Source organism: Fistularia commersonii, chromosome 28, assembly GCF_037954325.1.
Source record: "Fistularia commersonii isolate RoL2024-O1a breed Wild chromosome 28, RoL_Fcom_v1.0, whole genome shotgun sequence".
Taxonomy (NCBI): domain Eukaryota; kingdom Metazoa; phylum Chordata; class Actinopteri; order Syngnathiformes; family Fistulariidae; genus Fistularia; species Fistularia commersonii.
The window spans coordinates 7,546,479-7,565,300 of NC_141311.1; the positions used below are offsets into that span (position 1 = coordinate 7,546,479).

At 43.1% G+C, this 18,822-nt stretch overlaps 3 protein-coding genes across 5 annotated transcripts; 2 read left to right on the top strand and 1 right to left on the bottom strand.

Moving 5' to 3' along the window:
• Window positions 1-240: 240 nt before the first annotated feature.
• nkiras2 (NFKB inhibitor interacting Ras-like 2) lies at window positions 241-3,966 on the bottom strand. 3 transcript variants are annotated; one of them, XM_086176271.1, is made up of 4 exons: window positions 3,936-3,966; window positions 3,346-3,456; window positions 2,444-2,685; window positions 241-2,025 (listed from the first exon to the last, which is right to left on the bottom strand). In XM_086176271.1, exons 2-4 carry the CDS (start codon window positions 3,437-3,439, stop codon window positions 1,783-1,785), a joined length of 579 nt encoding a protein of 192 aa, XP_086032397.1. In that variant the 5' UTR covers window positions 3,440-3,456; window positions 3,936-3,966; the 3' UTR covers window positions 241-1,782. The 3 variants fall into 3 exon arrangements, with proteins under 3 accessions (XP_086032397.1, XP_086032399.1, XP_086032400.1); XM_086176273.1 differs by having other exon boundaries at window positions 3,911-3,943; XM_086176274.1 differs by lacking the exon at window positions 3,936-3,966 and adding an exon at window positions 3,720-3,906.
• A 27-nt stretch (window positions 3,967-3,993) lies between these two features.
• On the top strand, window positions 3,994-12,241 carry dnajc7 (DnaJ (Hsp40) homolog, subfamily C, member 7). Its single transcript, XM_086176275.1, has 14 exons — window positions 3,994-4,091; window positions 5,417-5,505; window positions 5,635-5,759; window positions 7,426-7,539; window positions 8,222-8,296; window positions 8,744-8,862; window positions 9,010-9,163; window positions 9,286-9,450; window positions 9,827-9,918; window positions 10,038-10,111; window positions 10,220-10,366; window positions 10,467-10,619; window positions 10,720-10,782; window positions 10,863-12,241. Exons 1-14 carry the CDS (start codon window positions 4,018-4,020, stop codon window positions 10,898-10,900), a joined length of 1,482 nt encoding a protein of 493 aa, XP_086032401.1. The 5' UTR covers window positions 3,994-4,017; the 3' UTR covers window positions 10,901-12,241.
• A 214-nt stretch (window positions 12,242-12,455) lies between these two features.
• Window positions 12,456-18,152, top strand: odad4 (outer dynein arm docking complex subunit 4). The gene is made up of 11 exons (XM_086176276.1): window positions 12,456-12,741; window positions 13,927-14,058; window positions 14,174-14,324; window positions 14,426-14,487; window positions 14,843-14,993; window positions 15,123-15,347; window positions 16,114-16,321; window positions 16,398-16,484; window positions 16,565-16,761; window positions 17,592-17,692; window positions 17,769-18,152. The coding sequence occupies exons 1-11, from the start codon at window positions 12,616-12,618 to the stop codon at window positions 17,802-17,804; spliced, it is 1,476 nt and encodes a 491-aa protein (XP_086032402.1). The 5' UTR covers window positions 12,456-12,615; the 3' UTR covers window positions 17,805-18,152.
• The last annotated feature ends 670 nt before the right edge of the window (window positions 18,153-18,822 follow it).

Below are 18,822 nucleotides of genomic sequence, written 5' to 3' on the forward strand. Positions count from 1 at the left end.
TCATTGGTGCTATTGTGACAGCCCATATTAAATCAAAAGGTATGAATATGGAGCTTCCCGTGGTTTTTGAATTCTTTTACATTGGATTTTGGCATGTGTCTGTGAGAATTCTAGCTAATTCACTCTGCACTGGTGAGGTCCAGCACTGATGTTGGATGAGTGCTTTTGTGCCGCCTGGACGATTTACAAACTCTGAATCATTCATGAAGCCATTTTCAATTACTGTACCGCCGCTGCTTCCTCTTAGGCACAGAAAAAATGTTTTAATTTGTTTATAAAACATGCAAACAAGTGAGCACAACTTGAGGATACTGAAACACAAACTGCTGTTACTCACAACAAAAGTTTAAATGTTAAATGGCATACAGAGCTCTTTTTTTCAAACACAAGCTGCACATATTGCATGTCATATTGCACTGTGAAAAAAGCACCACCCTCCAGTAATGTAATCTAATCTGATCATATATATATGTATATGTATATGTATAAAATCAGCTCAGTCAAAAGAATTCCAGCATTAACTACAGCAGAGACACTCAGTGACAGATGACTGTTTTGTGAAATGTGCTGGATGTTTTATCAGTAAAAACAGAAAAACAAAAGTACCTGAGTCTGTGGAAAGAGCGCTTCCCTCTGGTAATCTTACATATATTTTAGCACCCAATGCCAGTGAAGAGGAAGGGCTTGGGTTTGGGAATGTTGATTATTGATCCATGAACCATAAACAGTGAATCTTTGCAGTGAAACCAAGAAGCGCAGCGTTGCCACATTGGGTTAAAAATCATAATCACAATTCTTTTTGGTCACTATTGAGCTCCAAGTCATATACTTGTTGAGTTCTGGGACATCCTGCTTGCATTTCCTCATTGAATTCATTGAAGCCAAATTGGTTTTACCGTTCTTAGTGACCAGAGGCTCCCTTTCTGTGGCAAAACAAGGCATCGCCACTTTGAACGGAATGTTACACAATAATCGTTTATCTCTTTTCATAATTATTGGGCGCCGAAACTGTAATTGGAGTTAAAATTTGATATGCTGACCAGTTCTAACAAGCTGTAACAAATCTTCACATGATCCAAGAGCACATTGACTGTGCATAATCAAAAATGTATCAATAACATCCATTGACCTAATACATTTTAAATCACATGCGTGGAGCAGTGATTTCACTTTTGATTCGATCTCGGTCTGTGAGCAGTGGCCATGTTCCATGTTAGCGGCCTGCAGAAATCGATGCTGGGGCCGACTTTATCCATGCACTGAGCGTTTTACATCGGAGGACTCAAAATACTGATCGCCAGTAGACCGAGATTAGTTTCAGGAGCTCCGGTTGCATCTGAACATTGAGAACGGCTGCTCAGCACCTGTGAACAAGGCACTTTAACTTCAGGCCCCAGGTTTGCTCATTCGGTGCCTGAATCAGTGGTGTGACCAGTATCAATGTAAATGCACATTACAGAGAATTTAAATGCTACAACAGTTGTATTAATCTCACTCCACAGTAACAGAAATGACAATTAAAAATGGCTTGACTTTTAACAGTGTCTTTGTGTGGAATGACCGAACTGATCATTTAAAGAAAAATTAATTTAGTAATGATTAAATATGTGTTTTATCAAAGCCCTGGTGCAAAACTACAGTAATGAGGCTCTTTTTATAAATCTAATAATCCTGGCCTTCATCTCCTTCCACATCTCCACATAAATGCCTCAATCTTTAATCACAAACTACGTTCCCTTTAACTCGGGTGCACTTTCCATTGAGAAGGAATGCCATCATTGTTCAGCTGTCTGTGGAACCGCTTCCCTTGTTCTTGTTGCGGCTGAGAGGGAAGGTGGACTTGCTCTGCGGCTGTGTCATTTTGCTGGCCAGGTAGACAAAGGGTTCGATGAGAGTGCGTCGGTCCACCACTGACAGCTCCCACAGCCGCACCTTTTCGTTCTTGGCCCAGTTCTGGGCCATATTAGCATCCACCCTCCTCTCGTCCTGCTTGTCCAGCTTGTTGCCCAGCACAATGATGGTCACCTGGTCAGTGAAATAGGCAACACACATGTTAGTAATGATACTACTTTTGTTTGCAGCTGAGAGGAAACACTGTGCTTGGAAAAAAAATATTTATTATTTATTAAGGTGAGTCAGATTTGGAATCTACAAACTCCAACACGGTCGGAAAGGGTTTAAGTTATTAATTTATAAAATCCAGCCTTCTCCTTCAAAATGATGGCAACCTTGTTCGAAGGATATATTTGCATTACATTTGTAGCAGCATTGTAGTTTGATGCATGACATTCCCTTCTCTCTCTCTGTCTCTGTTTCTCTCTCTCTCTCTAGAGACAGAAACATAGACTCTAGAGAGAGAGAGAGAGAGAGATTTTTTTTCTTTCCTAAAAAAAGTGTGGGGACATGGTAATATGCAGGGAGCAGCTCAGGTTGAAACCCTCACCTCTTTCTTGTCTCTGTGACGATCAATGTCCTTCTTGAGGGCTTCCATTCGCTTAAATGACTCCTTATTGTCAATGCTGTAGACAAGCACAAAGCCGTCCGCAAAGCTGTAATAATGTCGAGGAAACTCCATCCCATCCCTGAGGCCACGGGTGTCGTAGAAGCGCACCTGCTCTCGTGTGCCACGGTCAGTTTCTATGGAGCCGATGTAGATATCCTCCAGGGTCTCCATGGGCTCTGAGCCTGGCAAGACACCAAAATCACACAAGACAGATGTGTGTATTAATTGGAAGGAATAATGCAAGTGATTCAATTTAATTGGGCAGAAGGAAACATGTAGCACCGGTAACAGTGCAGTTCCAGAACCAACCCAGTGGAGAGAAGCTGAACGCTTAATTAACAGTTAACTTAATCAAAATAGCAATGGCAAGCATAGGTAATATTGGCTTAAAGGGAAATGTGGTATTATTTTAAATTGAGACTTAACTACACTTTTGTCTTATATAGATCCCTGTAAAAATCACATCATGGTCAAATGTATAGTATCGGGAACCATCCAATTCGAGTACACATTTTAAAATATGACCAAAACGTCATATTATTCCCCTCATTCATGCCAAGAGTATACCCACAGAGAAGTTGGGAAAATAATTATAAACTCTTTTCCCCGAAAGTTTAAATGGATTACTACTACTTCGTAACTTTTCTGTTTACAATGAAAACTATGCCTACAGGCACATTTGAAAGGACAAAACAATCCAAAATATGAACCTTGAAAACTTTGAAAAATGTTGATGAGATGATTCATCTATTGATTCCATATAACATAGCTATAAAAAATGTTGGTCGCGTTAATAAACGTGTAATTTAATGAAGAAACTGTAAACATAGCAGTGGGAATACCTGCAACATGGTTGGCATACAGGAGCTGCTCCAGCACTGCCGTTTTACCGACTGCAGCCTGGCCGCAAACCACCACTTTACAGCTTTTCCCCATAACGATCTGTCACTGTCCTGTAAAAAAACAGAATTAAATGTATCTGTTTGTTGTAGAAGATGATGCGCACAGATTTAAAATGCATTTGTATAAGCAAGTATCGATTATCAATGCATTAGTCGACGCTGCCGGGGGGAGCACAAGCTAGCATCAGGTTAAGACACCGGACGTCTCTTACTTCCATTTCATATCGTGATTTGAATAAATTACACGACATATGACGTGAATTACGTTCTGCTATCAAAATGAAGACGGCTTTTCCAGCTAGTTCTCGCCGTACCTACGTTGAAACTGTGACATTAGCATTGGCATTAGCCTTTGCTGAGCTAAGTCATAATAAAACAGCAAAACTGCTCATGTCAGCTTAAAAAAGACAAATCCCGACATGACTTTGGTCTTCATAATAATACGCGGTGTCATAATTCATGATCCATCGCGTGGATTTGGACCTAGAATCTCCTAGGATCATACTTCCAGAAGCAAGCTGCTCACCCACCTTTCCACAGAAGACTACTTCCTGTTTACAGTGTACGTAACGACTGTAGTAGGTAGCCCCGCCCCTTCTCGTTTATGGCAAAATGGCGACGGACCACGGCGATGGTGTGAACATGGACCCTGACATGGAAATGCTCAGTGACGAAGAATTAGAAAGGTACGGGGAATCAGGGCCACGTTGTCAGCCCCGGGAACACGGCTGCAAGCCACTGTTCCACTATTGCGTCTCATTAATTGTCCCTGTCGCGCTCATTTTCTCGTCCCACGCATGAAGGCTAGCTAGCATGCTGCCGTGGTTTAGCTAAATTTGGACCCGGCCTTAACAGCGAAAGCTTGGTTGCCCTCCACTAGCTAGCTCATGTGCCGGTCTCTTTTATACTATCTAGGTACCTATTAAAAACATGTATATTTGTCTCAACTCGAAACCTTTGTGTTTTGTATGACAATAGATCTGGAGGAGCTGTGTGCTCCGTTCAGGCATTGAGTTGTGGTGTAATTTGCCATGAAATGAATTGTTGGCTTCCAAAAAAAGTCATGGCAGTTGCCCACAGCATGGTGTCATATATTCCTGGCTCGACTTTCCCCGGCTGCTTCACTAAAGAGCTATGTGTCTGATTGTTACAGACACTTTGCCCTGCTGTCTTTCGCTCAGTCTATGTTTAGCTAATGCTGGTCAGCAGGCTCTCCAATGCAAACTCATTCACAATTTTACACGATTGATTCAAACCTTCTTCCCCAGTGCTGTCGATGCGAATCATCTTCACGGTTTTGAGATTGTCATTTCACCCTTCAATTTGTGATGCAAGTCGACCATCAAATGTAGAGTTGTACCAAGGATAGATGGTTGAAGAAAATCCCTGTTTGTCGGGGGAGTGAAAACATTCAGTATCATTATAGTATTTGAATCGATACCTCATCTATAGTTTTAGCATAATGTATAACTTTGTTATGTAAAATCGTGCAGTGTGTGTTCTGCTAATCATACATGTATATATTTAACTTCACTGACATTTGAGCAATAGTCACACTCTGTCTCAGAGGTAAGTTGTACACGATCCTGCTGAATATTCTGGAACAACTGATCAGATATTGGAATTGCTTTCGGGACAGAGGATAGATTTTTTTTGTTGGCAGTGGACTGGAAGTCAAAAAGTAAAGTTTAATACTATCCTTGCATGAGTCTGTTATAAAACCAATTGTCAGCATTTGACTGACATTGAGCTCAGGTGACCAAATGTCACAGTCTCCATTTAAATAGCTGACTGCCTGCTGAGTGTCTGCTGAAAATGTGTTAATGAGAGCAAGATACGCATTATATGTTTTAACAAAGTGTTAGTTTTGCTTGTATACCTCAGCCAAAGTACATGTCAGTATTCCATATATCAGGGGAGTCTAAAGTTCCACGCCAACACTTTCTCCTTAAATTCCTCAAATCCTCTTCAAATTAAGAATTTCTGTTTCCTTCCTATTACTTTTCCTTAGGGAAGCAGAAGGCTTCAAAGAGCAAGGCAATGCCTTCTATATCAAGAAGGATTACGCTGAGGCATTCAACTATTATACAAAGGCCATCGGTGAGTACTTCCAGATACAGCTCATATCAGTTTATCTGTAAACTATGTTGATTTCCTATATGTGTACATAAGAAATAAAAGTTTGGTATCAACTGTGTTGTGATCTGAAAAAGTGTTTTCTTCATATAGACATGTGCCCCAAAAATGCAAGTTACTATGGAAACAGAGCAGCCACACTAATGATGTTGTGCCGATACAGAGAGGCTTTAGAGGATTCCCAGCAAGCAGTTCGACTAGACAACTCTTTCATGAAGGTATGTCGCTGGAAATGTGGCACTCCTTAATCCTAAAGCACGAATGTAACTTCTGTATGTTATCCCTTACATAAATGCACTGATTCTGGATCTGAGCATGAACTGGTACCCATGTTTAATATGACATATTAGCTAATCTTACCATAATAATTTATCAAAGCAAAAGATTGTTTGGCTTCAAATCGCCTTTGTGTCTGTGAAACCAGTTACTATTCATTAAAAGGCAATGTGACAATGTCAACTCTTACTGCTCCTTATCAGTCATAAACCATATAAAGTCACTCATCAGATAAGTCCTCTACCAATTGCATGGATTGCATATTATTTGCATGTCCGCTGTCAAAGATGATATATTGACTAGTACTGGAAATTGTTTTCTGTTTGACAATACTCACATTTACCTGTTAAGATTGAATATAAAACTTACATTTATTACCCTCTAGTTTACAAATACATTATGGACAAGCATGTTTTTGTGTGTGTTTTCCATTGACCAGCATAGTGACAAGTTAAGTTGTTTATTAATGTACTGGTGACTGCTAACATAGCCAAAAAAAAGAGCATTCATACTTTGTAAGCTTGTTTATGTGGCTTTCATTATGTCGCTGTCATAGCCCATACAGATCGCAGAAATAACGGGCCATTCCGCTACGTCGCAGAGATTTTGGACACAACTAGAGTTAATTCATTTTAACATAATCTAGTTAACTCCTTGAAATTGAGCCTCGAATCAGTTTTGAGCCACTGTGAGTGTAGTTGTTTACTATGCTGCAGAGCTATGCTGCGGTCCAATTAGTGGGAATGACTAGATTTATGTATGCACACATTGCTGCAATAGTAGTGCCTTGTTGCATAAGCCATAGCACCCTTATGTAATCGCAAGGGAGATAGTCAGTCATCATAGCAAGAGAACTCCCATTATGATTTAACACAAGGTGTCAACAGATGAATCACATCAGCCGGTGCATCAGGGTCAATCTTTGAACATCATCTCCAAGGTCCAAACGATGAAATGGATGTGGGTAAACAGTTGGGGTGAAAGAATCAAAAACAGAATCCGCGTATGGGCTTTTAAAAAAAAGAATATGTAGTTAAATTGCTGTCAATATTTCCACGTCTGCAAAGAGTGAAAGGGTTAGCATTACACAGCACACTTAGAAGAATCTTGGGAAAGTTCTGTATTAGTGATGGCACTTTAAACGGAACAACGTTCCTACATATACTTGTGAATGAACCCCCCCTAAAATGATATTGTGTAATGTCTGGGAAATATATTTAGAAATCACCACCATAATGTCAGAGGGTGCAGTGCCTTATTTTGGGTGGCCAGTTTAAAAATTATTTGACATCAAAAAGGCGAGTCATTTTGCCTTCAGTCCCAAATTTACCACATAACTCTCTGACCCGGTTATTTGTGGTTCTGAAAGCAGGTGCTTGATCAGACATGATTTTCTTCTTTTTTTTATCCTAAAAAGAAAGTGGAAAATGTGAAGATTACGAAAAATAACTCAGAAAAAACACACATAATTAACAAATTCTTGTGTTTTGGATGTAATCTGTTCATCTGTTTTTCTGACCCAAATAAACCAAAAATGACATTTGTGCAGTTCTGGGATGCAGCAGCATTACCACAGGAGTGTACTAACTGCAGGTCTTTCCCTCACAGGGTCATTTGCGAGAGGGCAAGTGCCACTTGTTGCTCGGCAATGCGATGGCAGCCAGTCGGTGTTTCCAGATGGTTCTTGAGCTGGAGCCAGACAACAGCCAGGCCCAGCAGGAGGTCAGTTTGTTCCGCCATCTGAAACTCTTGCGTGACTATCCAGCGACAGAACCCACTGTAGTACAGACAGCTCTGAAATCAGGTCACACCTGGAATGAAAGCACACCGTCACATGTGCGATAGTCACACTTCCTCACTTCCAATGTAAATAATCCCCCACTGAGATTAGATACACTGCTTACAGTTGGCAGGAAGCAGCTGTGTTTGACTTACCAAAACAACATAGGCTGGTTCTGTCATGTGTATGTTAAATAAACCCAATCATTTAATCCCAATAATGCATTTTCAAGAAATTTCTTACCAGATTAAATAATGCTGCTAAAATGATGCTACTGGTAAACAATGCTGAACATTCCGTCCAATTTGGCCACAGATGACGAACGTCTGGGCCATCCGTGGGGGTGGCCCAGGTTTACATCTGCCTCCACAGTGTGGAGGATCAGTAAGGAGCCATGTGTTCGGCTGAGGTTGCAAGAATAAAATGCAAAAGTCCTGAGTTTTAAGGGGATTTTAGTAGAGCTGCTGTGCTAATAGGCAAAAATCAGTCGGTGCATATAGGCGGCTGATTTAATTTTACAAGCGGTACGTGTGACAGACAGCAGGCCTATCGTGGAAGCCGTCGAGTTTTCCGACTACTGTGACTCTTTCACATTGTCACTGAGCGCCATTGATTGCTTTCCAGCTGAAGAATGCAGAATCCATCCTTGAATATGAGAGAATGGCAGAGATTGGATTTGAGAAGAGGGACTTTCGAATGGTAAGATACCCGAGTCCGTCTCACACATGACCAACACAGAAAACCAGAACATATCACTTATGTAGAGTATCCCGGGTGTTCCTCAGTAAGATGTTTCGTGTGTCTTCGTTGTACTTCCCTTGTAAAATGAAATTTTCAATAAGCTTGGTGATATTTCCCGTCACCCAATAAAAGACATTAAGACACAAACTCACCGTGAATCCTCTGGGCAAAGTGCAGTCATAGCGCAGCGAGCGATGGTAGCAGAGTTTACACCAAGGAGCTGGTTGTTTGAGGACTTTAATATCCAATTTAACCTACTCTACCATTTGCTCTCACCTTTTTTGGTTGAAACTAGGGGCTTTCAGTTTGGAAGTGCATGTTTGTAACAGGGGTTAAAGTGCTGCACTCTAATTCAGAGATGCATAGATCATCAGGGGCTGCATGTACTTCTTTGCTTTTCTCCAGGTTGTCTTCTGCATGGACCGAGCCTTGGAGTCGGCCGCAGCCTGTCACCGCTTCAAGATACTGAAGGCAGAGTGCTTAGCCCTGTTAGGCCGCTACCCAGAGGCTCAGTCTGTGGCCAGGTAGCGCAGAATTGGTCAAATACACTATGAGATAATTTAAACATTTCATGGCATTATTCAAGTCTTGGATGTAGATAATATCACAGTGTGACGCGTTTTTGGTTTTGTGTCTCATTTTCCTCATCATTAACCCCCTTTCCCATTCAGTGACATACTGCGAATGGACTCCACCAATGCGGATGCGCTGTACGTCCGCGGGCTTTGCCTATACTATGAGGACTGCATCGACAAGGCAGTCCAGTTCTTTGTCCAGGCGCTGCGTATGGCTCCTGACCACGACAAAGCTCGGCTTGCATGCAGAGTGAGTCTCGAGAAACTTTTTTTTTTTTCTTGTGAATCATAATAAATGTAGTGTATTATTAACTTGGTCTCTGATGTTACCCGGAGTGTCTCGTAACAGTTCATCTGTACGTTGTTTCCCAGAATGCTAAAGCACTAAAAGCCAAAAAGGAGGAGGGAAACAAGGCCTTCAAAGAGGGAAACTATGAGGCGGCCTATGAGCTCTACTCCGAGGCACTAACAATAGACCCCAACAACATCAAGACTAACGCCAAGCTGTACTGTAATAGGGCCACTGTTGGATCCAAGGTAAGCTGAATGCCACTGGTGCCACTGTTTGCTGAACATCTGGCTCGTTGTCAATGATTAACAGCAAAATAGACCCCAGCTCAAGCGCTGTGTTTCTGCTCCGGGAAGCTGGTGAAAAGGTTTGCCAAAAGAGGAGCAACTCTATATGTACATGGTTTTTTTTAGAAAAAACGCACCGTTAACTCCTGAATCCGTGCATGGCAGCATCACGGCACAAGACCAGCATAGGCTAATATTGGAAGGAATCAAAACTTTGAGGCAGCAGGTCCTCTTTCTGGACAGTCAGTGAGCACTGGAAAAAAAGATGTAGACGGGAGCCGACCCAGCTCACTCTGAATCTCTCCATGGCCTTGTTGCCTTTTTTCTTTTCTTTCAGCTGAAGAAACTAGAGCAGGCCATTGAAGACTGCACAAAGGCCATCAAACTGGATGAGACATACATAAAGGCCTATTTGAGGAGAGCGCAGTGGTACGTGAAGGATGTTGTTGGGGTTGTTTAACAGGACAGGTCATATCACAATCATGCCATCGAAATACTGTGCTGTCATTGTTCAGACGTGAACATTAAAGAATTTTTACCTCTTGCAGCTATATGGATACAGAGCAATATGAAGAAGCAGTTCGTGACTATGAGAAGGTTTACCAGACAGAGAAGACAAAAGGTGACAATCTTCAGCCCCAACAAGGCCCTTTGGTAGAGCCCTGCTAAAGAAAGTCCCCCCCTTTCCCTGGTTCCGACCCTGTTGTTAATTGACACTTTGGTCCCGCAGAACACAAACACCTCCTAAAAAATGCCCAGCTGGAGTTGAAAAAGAGCAAGCGAAAAGATTATTACAAAGTGCTCGGGGTGGATAAGAACGCCACAGAAGAAGAGATCAAGAAGGCTTATCGCAAGCGGGCCCTTTTACATCACCCAGGTGACCGGAGACGAGCACAGTGCATTTGTTTTCTAAAATGAGTCGTTATCCAAGGTCCAGATGACTAAAGTGCTCCGTATTTTCCTTCCTCTCCCTTCAGACCGTCACAGTAGCGCCAGTCCAGAGGTGCAGAAGGAAGAGGAGAAGAAGTTCAAGGAGGTGGGCGAGGCCTTCAGTGTGCTTTCGGACCCGAAGAAGAAATCTCGCTATGACAGCGGCCAGGATCTGGAGGATGATGGCATGAACATGGGAGGTAAGGCCGTTAGCGAGATTTATTTTTTGTTTTTGTTTCTCTTGGGTAATATAGCATGCAATCTGAAGTCCCCTCTGCTGATGCCTTTTGTCTTCGCCAGATTTCGATGCCAATAATATTTTCAAAGCGTTTTTCGGAGGCCCAGGAGGTTTTAGTTTTGAAGGTAACGTCTTAGTACTGCACATACAAACATCTAAAATAACCCAGACCCGCCTCAGTGACTCACTTCTGCTCCTCTTTCAGCATCTGGACCAGGAAATTTCTTCTTCCAGTTTGGCTAATTGGAGGACCCGTCTTCTGCAAACCTTAACAGTGTCAGGACTTTTCAACAATGTCTCACCCCCCTCAAACCACCATCCGTATCTGATGACTGACCGCTAGTCAGAATATTGTCTATGCCATTGACTGAATGTATGCAACCTAATGACCACATACAGCAAACAAGTTTTAAAGGCCTGTACAGCGAGGACGCCGGGTTGGCTCAGACCAAGTCGATAAAATAGCGATTCTAGCTTTTGGGGTTTTCCTCTCCCAAAATAAAAAAAAAAAAAAACAAAACTTGAAAGTCCGCAAATGGCTTGCGACACTGGTCCAAATATTCTCACCGTATTTGAGATGGGAGAGATTGCGCAGCTACCGTAGGCAGCTTTTAGGGATCCACGCAGGAAGCGACATCCTGGGTGGGAGCCCTCGAAGCTGTAAACCCTGCTCGTCTGCTGGAGGGGTACTCCCTGCATGACAGTTAGCAACTTGCTAAGTGATTTCTGGAGGAAATCGCTCAGCAAGCAACCCCACCACCACCTCGACACCAACCCCAGCCCTCAATTTTCATTTAAAGTTCTGTCACAGACAGTCGGCTGCTACAAATTCACACTGAAAACTGCCTCCTCGTCATGAGCCAGTGGATCACGCATAGCTTTTTTCCTTTTTTTTTTTTTTTTTTTTATAAATTCATGAGCTGGAGTATAGACCTGCAGAAGCACATTAGAGAGACTGCGATGGCGACCGCTGCGCTGGCTTTGTCACCAGCAACGTCCCCCCTCATCCTATTGTCGTCACAGGTTTTATGTTTGATGTTGCCATTCACAGGTTGCTGCATTGCACATTTTACTGGAATGTAAAGTGTTGATTTGTGATTTTTTTTTTTCTTTTCCATTTTCTTATGGTGATATATCTATTTATTGTAAATTTTGCTGTCTGGTAGAACCGACATAAATAAGATGAGGACGCACTTCTGACGTGTTTGAGAAAAAAAAAAAAAGACACCCCAGGAATTGACCATTTGCATCATAAATGCTTCTGCTTGGTCTGCATGAGTTACTGCGCAGATGATGCTCTTTATGTTTCCGGACTGCAATGCGAGCGGCCTTGCTAAAGCCCCAACCCGAGAGGCTCGGGGGATCTGGCTGTGACCGGGGGTCGGCCATCGGGCCAGAAAGTCAGGCCTCCTGGAGCGCACGAGGAAGGAATCCAGACTGTCCGTCTGCGTCTTCATTAGTTCTCTGGTGTGTTCTCGGTGAAGAAAGGGAAGGCGTCCTCACCTTTTGCTTTCAAAGTTTCGGTCCTTATGTTGAAACCTCCCCGCCTTTACCAGCCATGTCAATAAAGTTGACCTCCCCTGGGTTTTCCCCTCAATGCCTTTTTTTTTAAAAATAATTTAGTAACACACACACGATGCCTCCTAATGTTATCAACTGACAGATATCAGCTAGTATAACAGCATTTCCAGCTCTCTTAAGGAAAGAAAAGCTTATTGTTCAAAAGATATTTTTTTAAGTAGTAAAGTCTATTATTGTTTGTATAATATATAGTGTTGATATATATATATAAACACACACATCTCTTATTTCTTAATTGGACTGTTATTGAGCAGAAGGGGGCACTGATTCCCCACTTTTTCCTCCAGTTTTGTTGTCAGTTGCCTGGTTACCTGATGACCGGAAAGCAGCATTAAGTTTGGAGGAAACCAGGTCTGCCCAAAAGAAGAAGGAAAAAAATGTCAGATGCGGGGTCAGACCATGACAACCAAAAACCCAAGGGGGTTTTCTCCACGCTGACGGCCGACGGGGACTGGCTGTTTCTGAAGGGGGAGTATAAGAAGGCCATCGACCACTACACGAAGGTAAGCTTACCGTAAACACACACACACACCAGGTATTAAACTCAAGCTGGTCATGCTCAGTTGAGGAAATTACTCAGACTCTTCATTTAAAGCAGAGCAAGGAGTAAGACTAAAAGATCAAACACAGGAGGAGGAAGCCCTGCAAGAATAATAACCTGAGAGTTAATAAGAAAATACTAAAGAAACTTGTTTGGCTCCGCCTCTGATTGTTATGACATTTATTAAATTATCTATCCTGGGGCATCAGAGCAAGTTCATGCAAGTTGTTGTTCTTTGTTTCTTTTTTACATAAACTTTAAGCCATGGTCTAGGATTTATTAATGTTGTTATTTTTAATTACAGAAAAACCAACAAAAATGTTTTCGTTTTTTTTCTTAATTGAAAAGTTTTCCAGCATTCATGCCAAATTTAAAAAATTCAGGAGGAGGCAACATTTTAACAGTAGTTTTGGATAACAAAAAAGTAAAATAATCAAAATCTTACTTCTATGGGGTAACTCATTTAAAATAAATGCTCTTGAAATGCTGATCATACATAGCATTAAAAAAAAGCCTGAATGAAAGGAAAGGTGTACAAGACAGTGGTGAGACCAATGACCAATGCTGTATGGTCTAGAAACGGTAACAGTGACGCAAAGACAGGAGGCAGAGCTGGAGGTTGCAGAGATGAAGATGCTAAGGTTCTCTTTGGGAGTGACCAGGATGGATAGGATCAGGAATGAGTCTATCAGAGGAACAGCACATGTTAGACGTTTTGGAGAGAAGGTCATAGAAGCCACGCTGAGATGGTTCGGTCATGTACAGAGGAGGGATAGTGAATATATTGGTAGACGGATGCTGGAATTGGAGCTGCCATGCAGGAGGTCTCGAGGAAGACCGAAGAAAAGATTTATAGATGTAGTGAGAGAGGATATGAAGGTAGTTGGTGGAGAGAGGGATACAGAAAATAGGGTTAGATGGAAAGGGTTGATTCGCTGTGACGACCCCTGAAGGTAAAAGCATTAAAAAATCTTTCTCTCCACATTAAATATAATGATTATATAGATATATATAAATATATGTAAAGCTTCAACCAACTATCGTTTTTAGAGAGAATTTCCGCCTTATTGTTAGAAGAAACTGGATTTGAGAAACATTCACTAATTTCGTCGTGACATTCCAATTCATGTGGCTGCTGTTTGTTGAGGCTCTGGATCTCAAGCCCGATGACAAAAACTGCCTCGTGGGTCGATCCAAATGCTACCTGAGGATCGGCCAGACGGACGAAGCGCTGAGAGATGCCGAGGACTCGCTCAAAGGGGACAAGTCGTTTTGCGAGGTGAAAAGCAAGGCTTGCTGCTGGCGGCACTGAAATTGCGTTAAATTACAGGCTTGCAGTCAGAACACAAAATGAGAGGCTATTCTGATTCTGTTTTGTTTTGTTTTTTTTGAAGGGATTGCACCAGAAGGCAGAGGCTTTGTACTACAAGGGTGAATTTGAATTTGCTCTGGTGATGTACCACCGAGGACAGAAGCTGCGTCCTCAAATCCAGGAGTTCAGACTTGGTATCCAGAAGGCCCAGGAAGCCATCAGAAATGCTGTTGGTACTAAGGCACTCGCTGCGATCTTTAATATTTATTGTAAATTTAAGTCACAGTGCATCTGGTAAATCCCCAAATCAGACATATATGTTCTCCTTGTCGAGGCCCTTCCTCCGTAAAGCTGCAGGTCAAAGGAGACCTTTCGGTCCACCAGAAAGATGAGGAGGTGAGTATTCTCACGCGCGTTTCCAATATCTGATAAAAAAAAAAAACATCTGAAAAACAGACCTGCTTTCCAGATAAACCAACTGTAGTCCACTGAGCACTTCATCGCCTCAAAAATCCTACTTGATAAGATAGTTTCCAGGAAATGAAGCCCTATTGAAGGTTGGATCAGTTTTCAAATTAGACACTTGGATTTGACAGTTTCAAAACTACCTCCGGACGCTAACTATTATTATTATTATTATTACTATGAAACCGTTTCCTTCCTCTGCTGCTATTCTGGTCAGTCTTGTTTTTCCAGGTGAGTTTTTATTACCTGCATTATTATACACCACGTAACACATGTACTCGCACAGGGGCCCGTCCCGAGCACGTCTGTTGAGCACCCGATGACAGCTAAGAAGAACCCGACCCAGAAGAGTCCGAAGAGCGACCGAACGACCAAACACCTCCTGGGGGAGTTTTATCACGACAAGAAATACCTGGAAAAACTGCTCAAAGACCCAGGTAGTGTCTTGCTGGTTTAAAAAGTTCTGATTCATCGGGAGCGAAGACGTGAACTGCATCTTCTAGGTGAGGATATTCATTGCAAACCTTGTTCAGCTTTTGAATGTCTCGGTCTGTCACGATTCGCAGACCTGATCAAGGGTAAGACAAAGAGAGGGGAGCGAGTGCACGATGTCATCCAGGACGGCCTCAGGTACCTCGATACCTGCCACGAGTTCAGGAACCAGGAGAAGCCCATCTGCTCTCAGGAAGGAGACGCCAAAGTCAGGAGGAAGAAACTGAGCAAAACCCGCCACAGTGCTCCCGCTGACAGTGCTCGTTTTTTACTGAGAAGCCTCGAGGAGATAGATGACGGTAAGGCAGTTTCACCTGGAGCTTAGGAAGCTGCTCCACACTTTCCATGGAGAGAGGGTTCGGAGCACACTTTTTAAAACGATTTGACGACGTTTGATGACAGCAGTGAAGAAAAACGGCAGAAACTTTTGACAGATAAGAGCTCAATAAGGGCGTCCTTCTGTCTCGCCCGGTTTGGAGGGAAAGAGGCAGAGCGAGAGAAGGAAAGAGAGATAGAAGGCAAGAGTTTGATGGTGACAGGGGAACAGCTGATCTCTCACTAATATTAGCATTAATGGTTACATGGTTCTGGTAACATGATACACTAATGGCTTTAACATTCATAAAAGAAATAACGGCAGGACTGCTGCAGTAGATCAAGCAACTCCCCCTAGGAACCTGGGAAATAAGGAGCCCGGAGACCTGCATCCAGCAATGAAGGGACAGGAGTGGAAACAAGACAGGAAGAAGGGGAGGAATGAGAGGACAATGTGCAAAACTCACCCAAGGATTGGCTTTTCAGGAGTCACACACACACATACACACACACACACACACACACACAACAACTTGACTGAATGTTGTTTTGACCACCTGGTAAGGGCACGGTAGCCTTGTTGTCATCACAGTGTAAGCACAGGTTCGAATATGCACACACGCAATCCCTGTCAAGACTTGAGTGAAATTCCCAAAGCCCGCCACACTGTAGTGAACAGCAGCTTTGTTTGTGAACGCTATCTTTTTCTTGTTAGTGCCTAGTTAGTGCCTCCTGTCGTTGCGGTTCCAGAGCTAACCAACGGAAATGCCAAAGCTGGCCTGCAGAAGGCCAAAGAGGTGATGAAGACAGCTTGCGGTTGGTCGGAGAAAGAAGTGCCCAATAAAAAGGAGGTGCTGGGGACCCTGCACAGCTGCATCGGCAACGCTCTGATGGACCTGGGAGACATGGACAAAGCGCTGGATCACCACCAGAAAGACCTGGAGCTGGCAAAAGAGTGGTGAGAGCATGAAAGGCCTTTAGACCAGGAATCATTGTGGTGTTTTTAATGGTTTATTTATGTTTCTCATTTTCAGCAAAATCCCTGAAGCAATAGCTCGGTCCCTGGAAAATATCGGTCGGGTCTACGTCAGAACCGGAGAGTTCTCCAAGGCCATTGAGTTGTGAGTTAAAGGAACTTACCAGTGGAGAACTTCTCCAACGGCAGAGCAAACTCATTTCTTGTTCCTTTCAATGAACCCAGCTGGGAGCAGAAGATCCCCATGGTCCAGGATGGTGTGGAGAAAACCTGGTTGTTTCACGAGATCGGCTGGTGTTACCTGGAGCTGAGTTGCTACGGTGACGCCAGGGACTATGGCATCCGTTCAGTTGCTGCGGCGGATGAAAGCGGCGATGAGAAGTGGCAGATGAACGCCAATGTTTTGGCAGCACAGTCAGAACGTAATTTATGAGTGACCCCGCCCTTTCTTCTCAACTTTATTGATGTCTATGAAAATTTGCATGAATTTAAAACTCCCTGTTGTTTGTTTTTCATTGATTTATTAACCATGAGGACGACTGTGGCTCAGTTACCAAGGTCACCTGTTTGATCCTCCCTTCTGCATGCTTATGTGTCCTTGGGCAAGACACTGACCCCCCCCAGCTGCCCCAAATAGTCCGGTGAACACCTTGCGTGGCAGTTCTACCGCCATTGTTGAATGTAAACCAGTGTGAAGTGCTTTAAAACCACAAGGTGAAGAAGGAGATATATAATAAGGGACAATTTACCATATATCCGGCAATACGGGCTGACCTCATGTCAATCAGCCAGCTAACAAGGTCAAAATCTGATTTAAAACCTTCATTCATTATCAATATTGCTTATCCTGCACTGAGGGTTGCCCAACCCTGCTTTAATCGGGTCGCCAGTCGATCACAGGGCCGCATAAAGAGACATACAACCATTCACTCCCTCATTCTCACGTCTGGACAATAAGGCTCTCCATTGAACCCACCGCATGTTTTTCGGGTATGAGAGAAAACTGGAGAACCCAGAGGAAAGCCTCGCAGATAAGGGAAGGACATAATAACCCCTGTCAAAATGCAGCCAGGGACCCTCTTGCTGTGAGGCAGAGCTAACCACTGTGCCACCACGCCGCCCGATTTTGAACATTTTCAAGAATTCCACATCGAGCACATCCTTTTTTCCTGAATGTAATGTGCGTGAGACGGCAGTTGTGATGTAAACATTGTCTCGAGATTTAATATGCTACTTTCGATACTTGTTTCAGGGAAACTCGGAAACCCTGACGCAGCTGTCTCCTACTTTAAGAAGGCTCTCATTCTGGCCAAGCAGCAGGGGGACGACTGCATCATGGCCGCCATTCAGAAGGTTCCCCTCTCATCTTTCCACTTCTACACAGAAACACTCAGGAAACAGTGTTGACACCCATCTTTCTCCCCCCCAGGCTATTGATGAAACGGTGCCGAGCCAGTCACGGTGAGGATGTCGCCAGTCGAGGCCCGTGGCGCTTCGGGCTGCAAAACGAAGGAAATTAGAAAAGCGGTTCAACTTGAACATTTTCCCAGAGGTTTTCCTTGAAAGGCCCCTGGAATTTCCAGAAGCTTCAAAGAAACTTATTAACAGTACTCAGTATCTGCTTCGGTTACTTGCAGCTTTCTGAGGTACTCGATTGAAGATTAAATGACAATTCTGAGTATGAAACCAGTGACAGCGTCTGAACTGCGACGGCGGTTCCCAGCGAGACACAACTGTGACCATTCTACTGGGCTCTGTTGCATTATAAACAGAAAATGTCAATTTTTTAGCTAATAAAAATACTGTACATCCACTGATGCTACCAAGAGCTCAATTTATCGCCTGCCGCTATGCAAATCATGCGGCTAATCGAACCCACCAGGAATCTGTTTTCAAGGGTGTTTCATTTACCGTGGACATTGAATTTTACAGAGCTGCTTCTGGTGAATGAAGGCAATCAGAGCCGCTCATAGTTCTGGTAGGTTCCCCGATCTTTTTTGGTGAAGGTTCCAGTTTCACAAGTGTTAAGTAAAAAAAACCTGTCGCTTAATATATCAAACTGCATTCATCAAACTCTCGTACCATGAAACATCCGAACCTGAAGGGCCTTTTCTGATGGTAAACATCCATAAAAGCAGCCTGAGAGGCGTTCCAGAGACAAACCCGAGGAAAACTGAATAATATTCTTGAACTATTTTGACTACGCGGGTGATTCGGTTCACTTAATGAAAAAAGGAAAAGTAACAGGTGCATCTAGTCATTGAAGACTGAACAGTACAAATCTGGCCACGCAAACACACACAATGTGTGTGTGTGTGGGTTGTTTTACCATCTGAATATTTTCCAGATGCCGTCAGTCAGCTGGGTAATAGATGGTTCCCATTTGAGGGGAAAAAACATACAGCGGAAAACAAGACATTGATGGTCTTAAGTGAGGTGTCAATTATATCTGCTTTCTTTAAAAAATGACTTGAATGCATTAA

Bases quoted from the DNA above. Each gene is read 5' to 3' on its own strand.
- nkiras2 (XM_086176271.1), bottom strand. From the start codon at position 3,439: ATGGGGAAAAGCTGTAAAGTGGTGGTTTGCGGCCAGGCTGCAGTCGGT. The intron at 2,686-3,345 runs GTATTCCCACTG...GTGTCTTGCCAG, and splicing joins GTATGCCAACCATGTTGCAG to GCTCAGAGCCCATGGAGACC. The intron at 2,026-2,443 runs GTGAGGGTTTCA...TTCACTGACCAG, and splicing joins GTCACAGAGACAAGAAAGAG to GTGACCATCATTGTGCTGGG.
- dnajc7 (XM_086176275.1), top strand. From the start codon at position 4,018: ATGGCGACGGACCACGGCGATGGTGTGAACATGGACCCTGACATGGAA. The intron at 5,506-5,634 runs GTGAGTACTTCC...TTCTTCATATAG, and splicing joins CTATTATACAAAGGCCATCG to ACATGTGCCCCAAAAATGCA. The intron at 10,783-10,862 runs GTAACGTCTTAG...CTCCTCTTTCAG, and splicing joins AGGAGGTTTTAGTTTTGAAG to CATCTGGACCAGGAAATTTC.
- odad4 (XM_086176276.1), top strand. From the start codon at position 12,616: ATGTCAGATGCGGGGTCAGACCATGACAACCAAAAACCCAAGGGGGTT. The intron at 14,994-15,122 runs GTAGTGTCTTGC...CACGATTCGCAG, and splicing joins AAAACTGCTCAAAGACCCAG to ACCTGATCAAGGGTAAGACA. The intron at 15,348-16,113 runs GTAAGGCAGTTT...TTGCGGTTCCAG, and splicing joins CCTCGAGGAGATAGATGACG to AGCTAACCAACGGAAATGCC.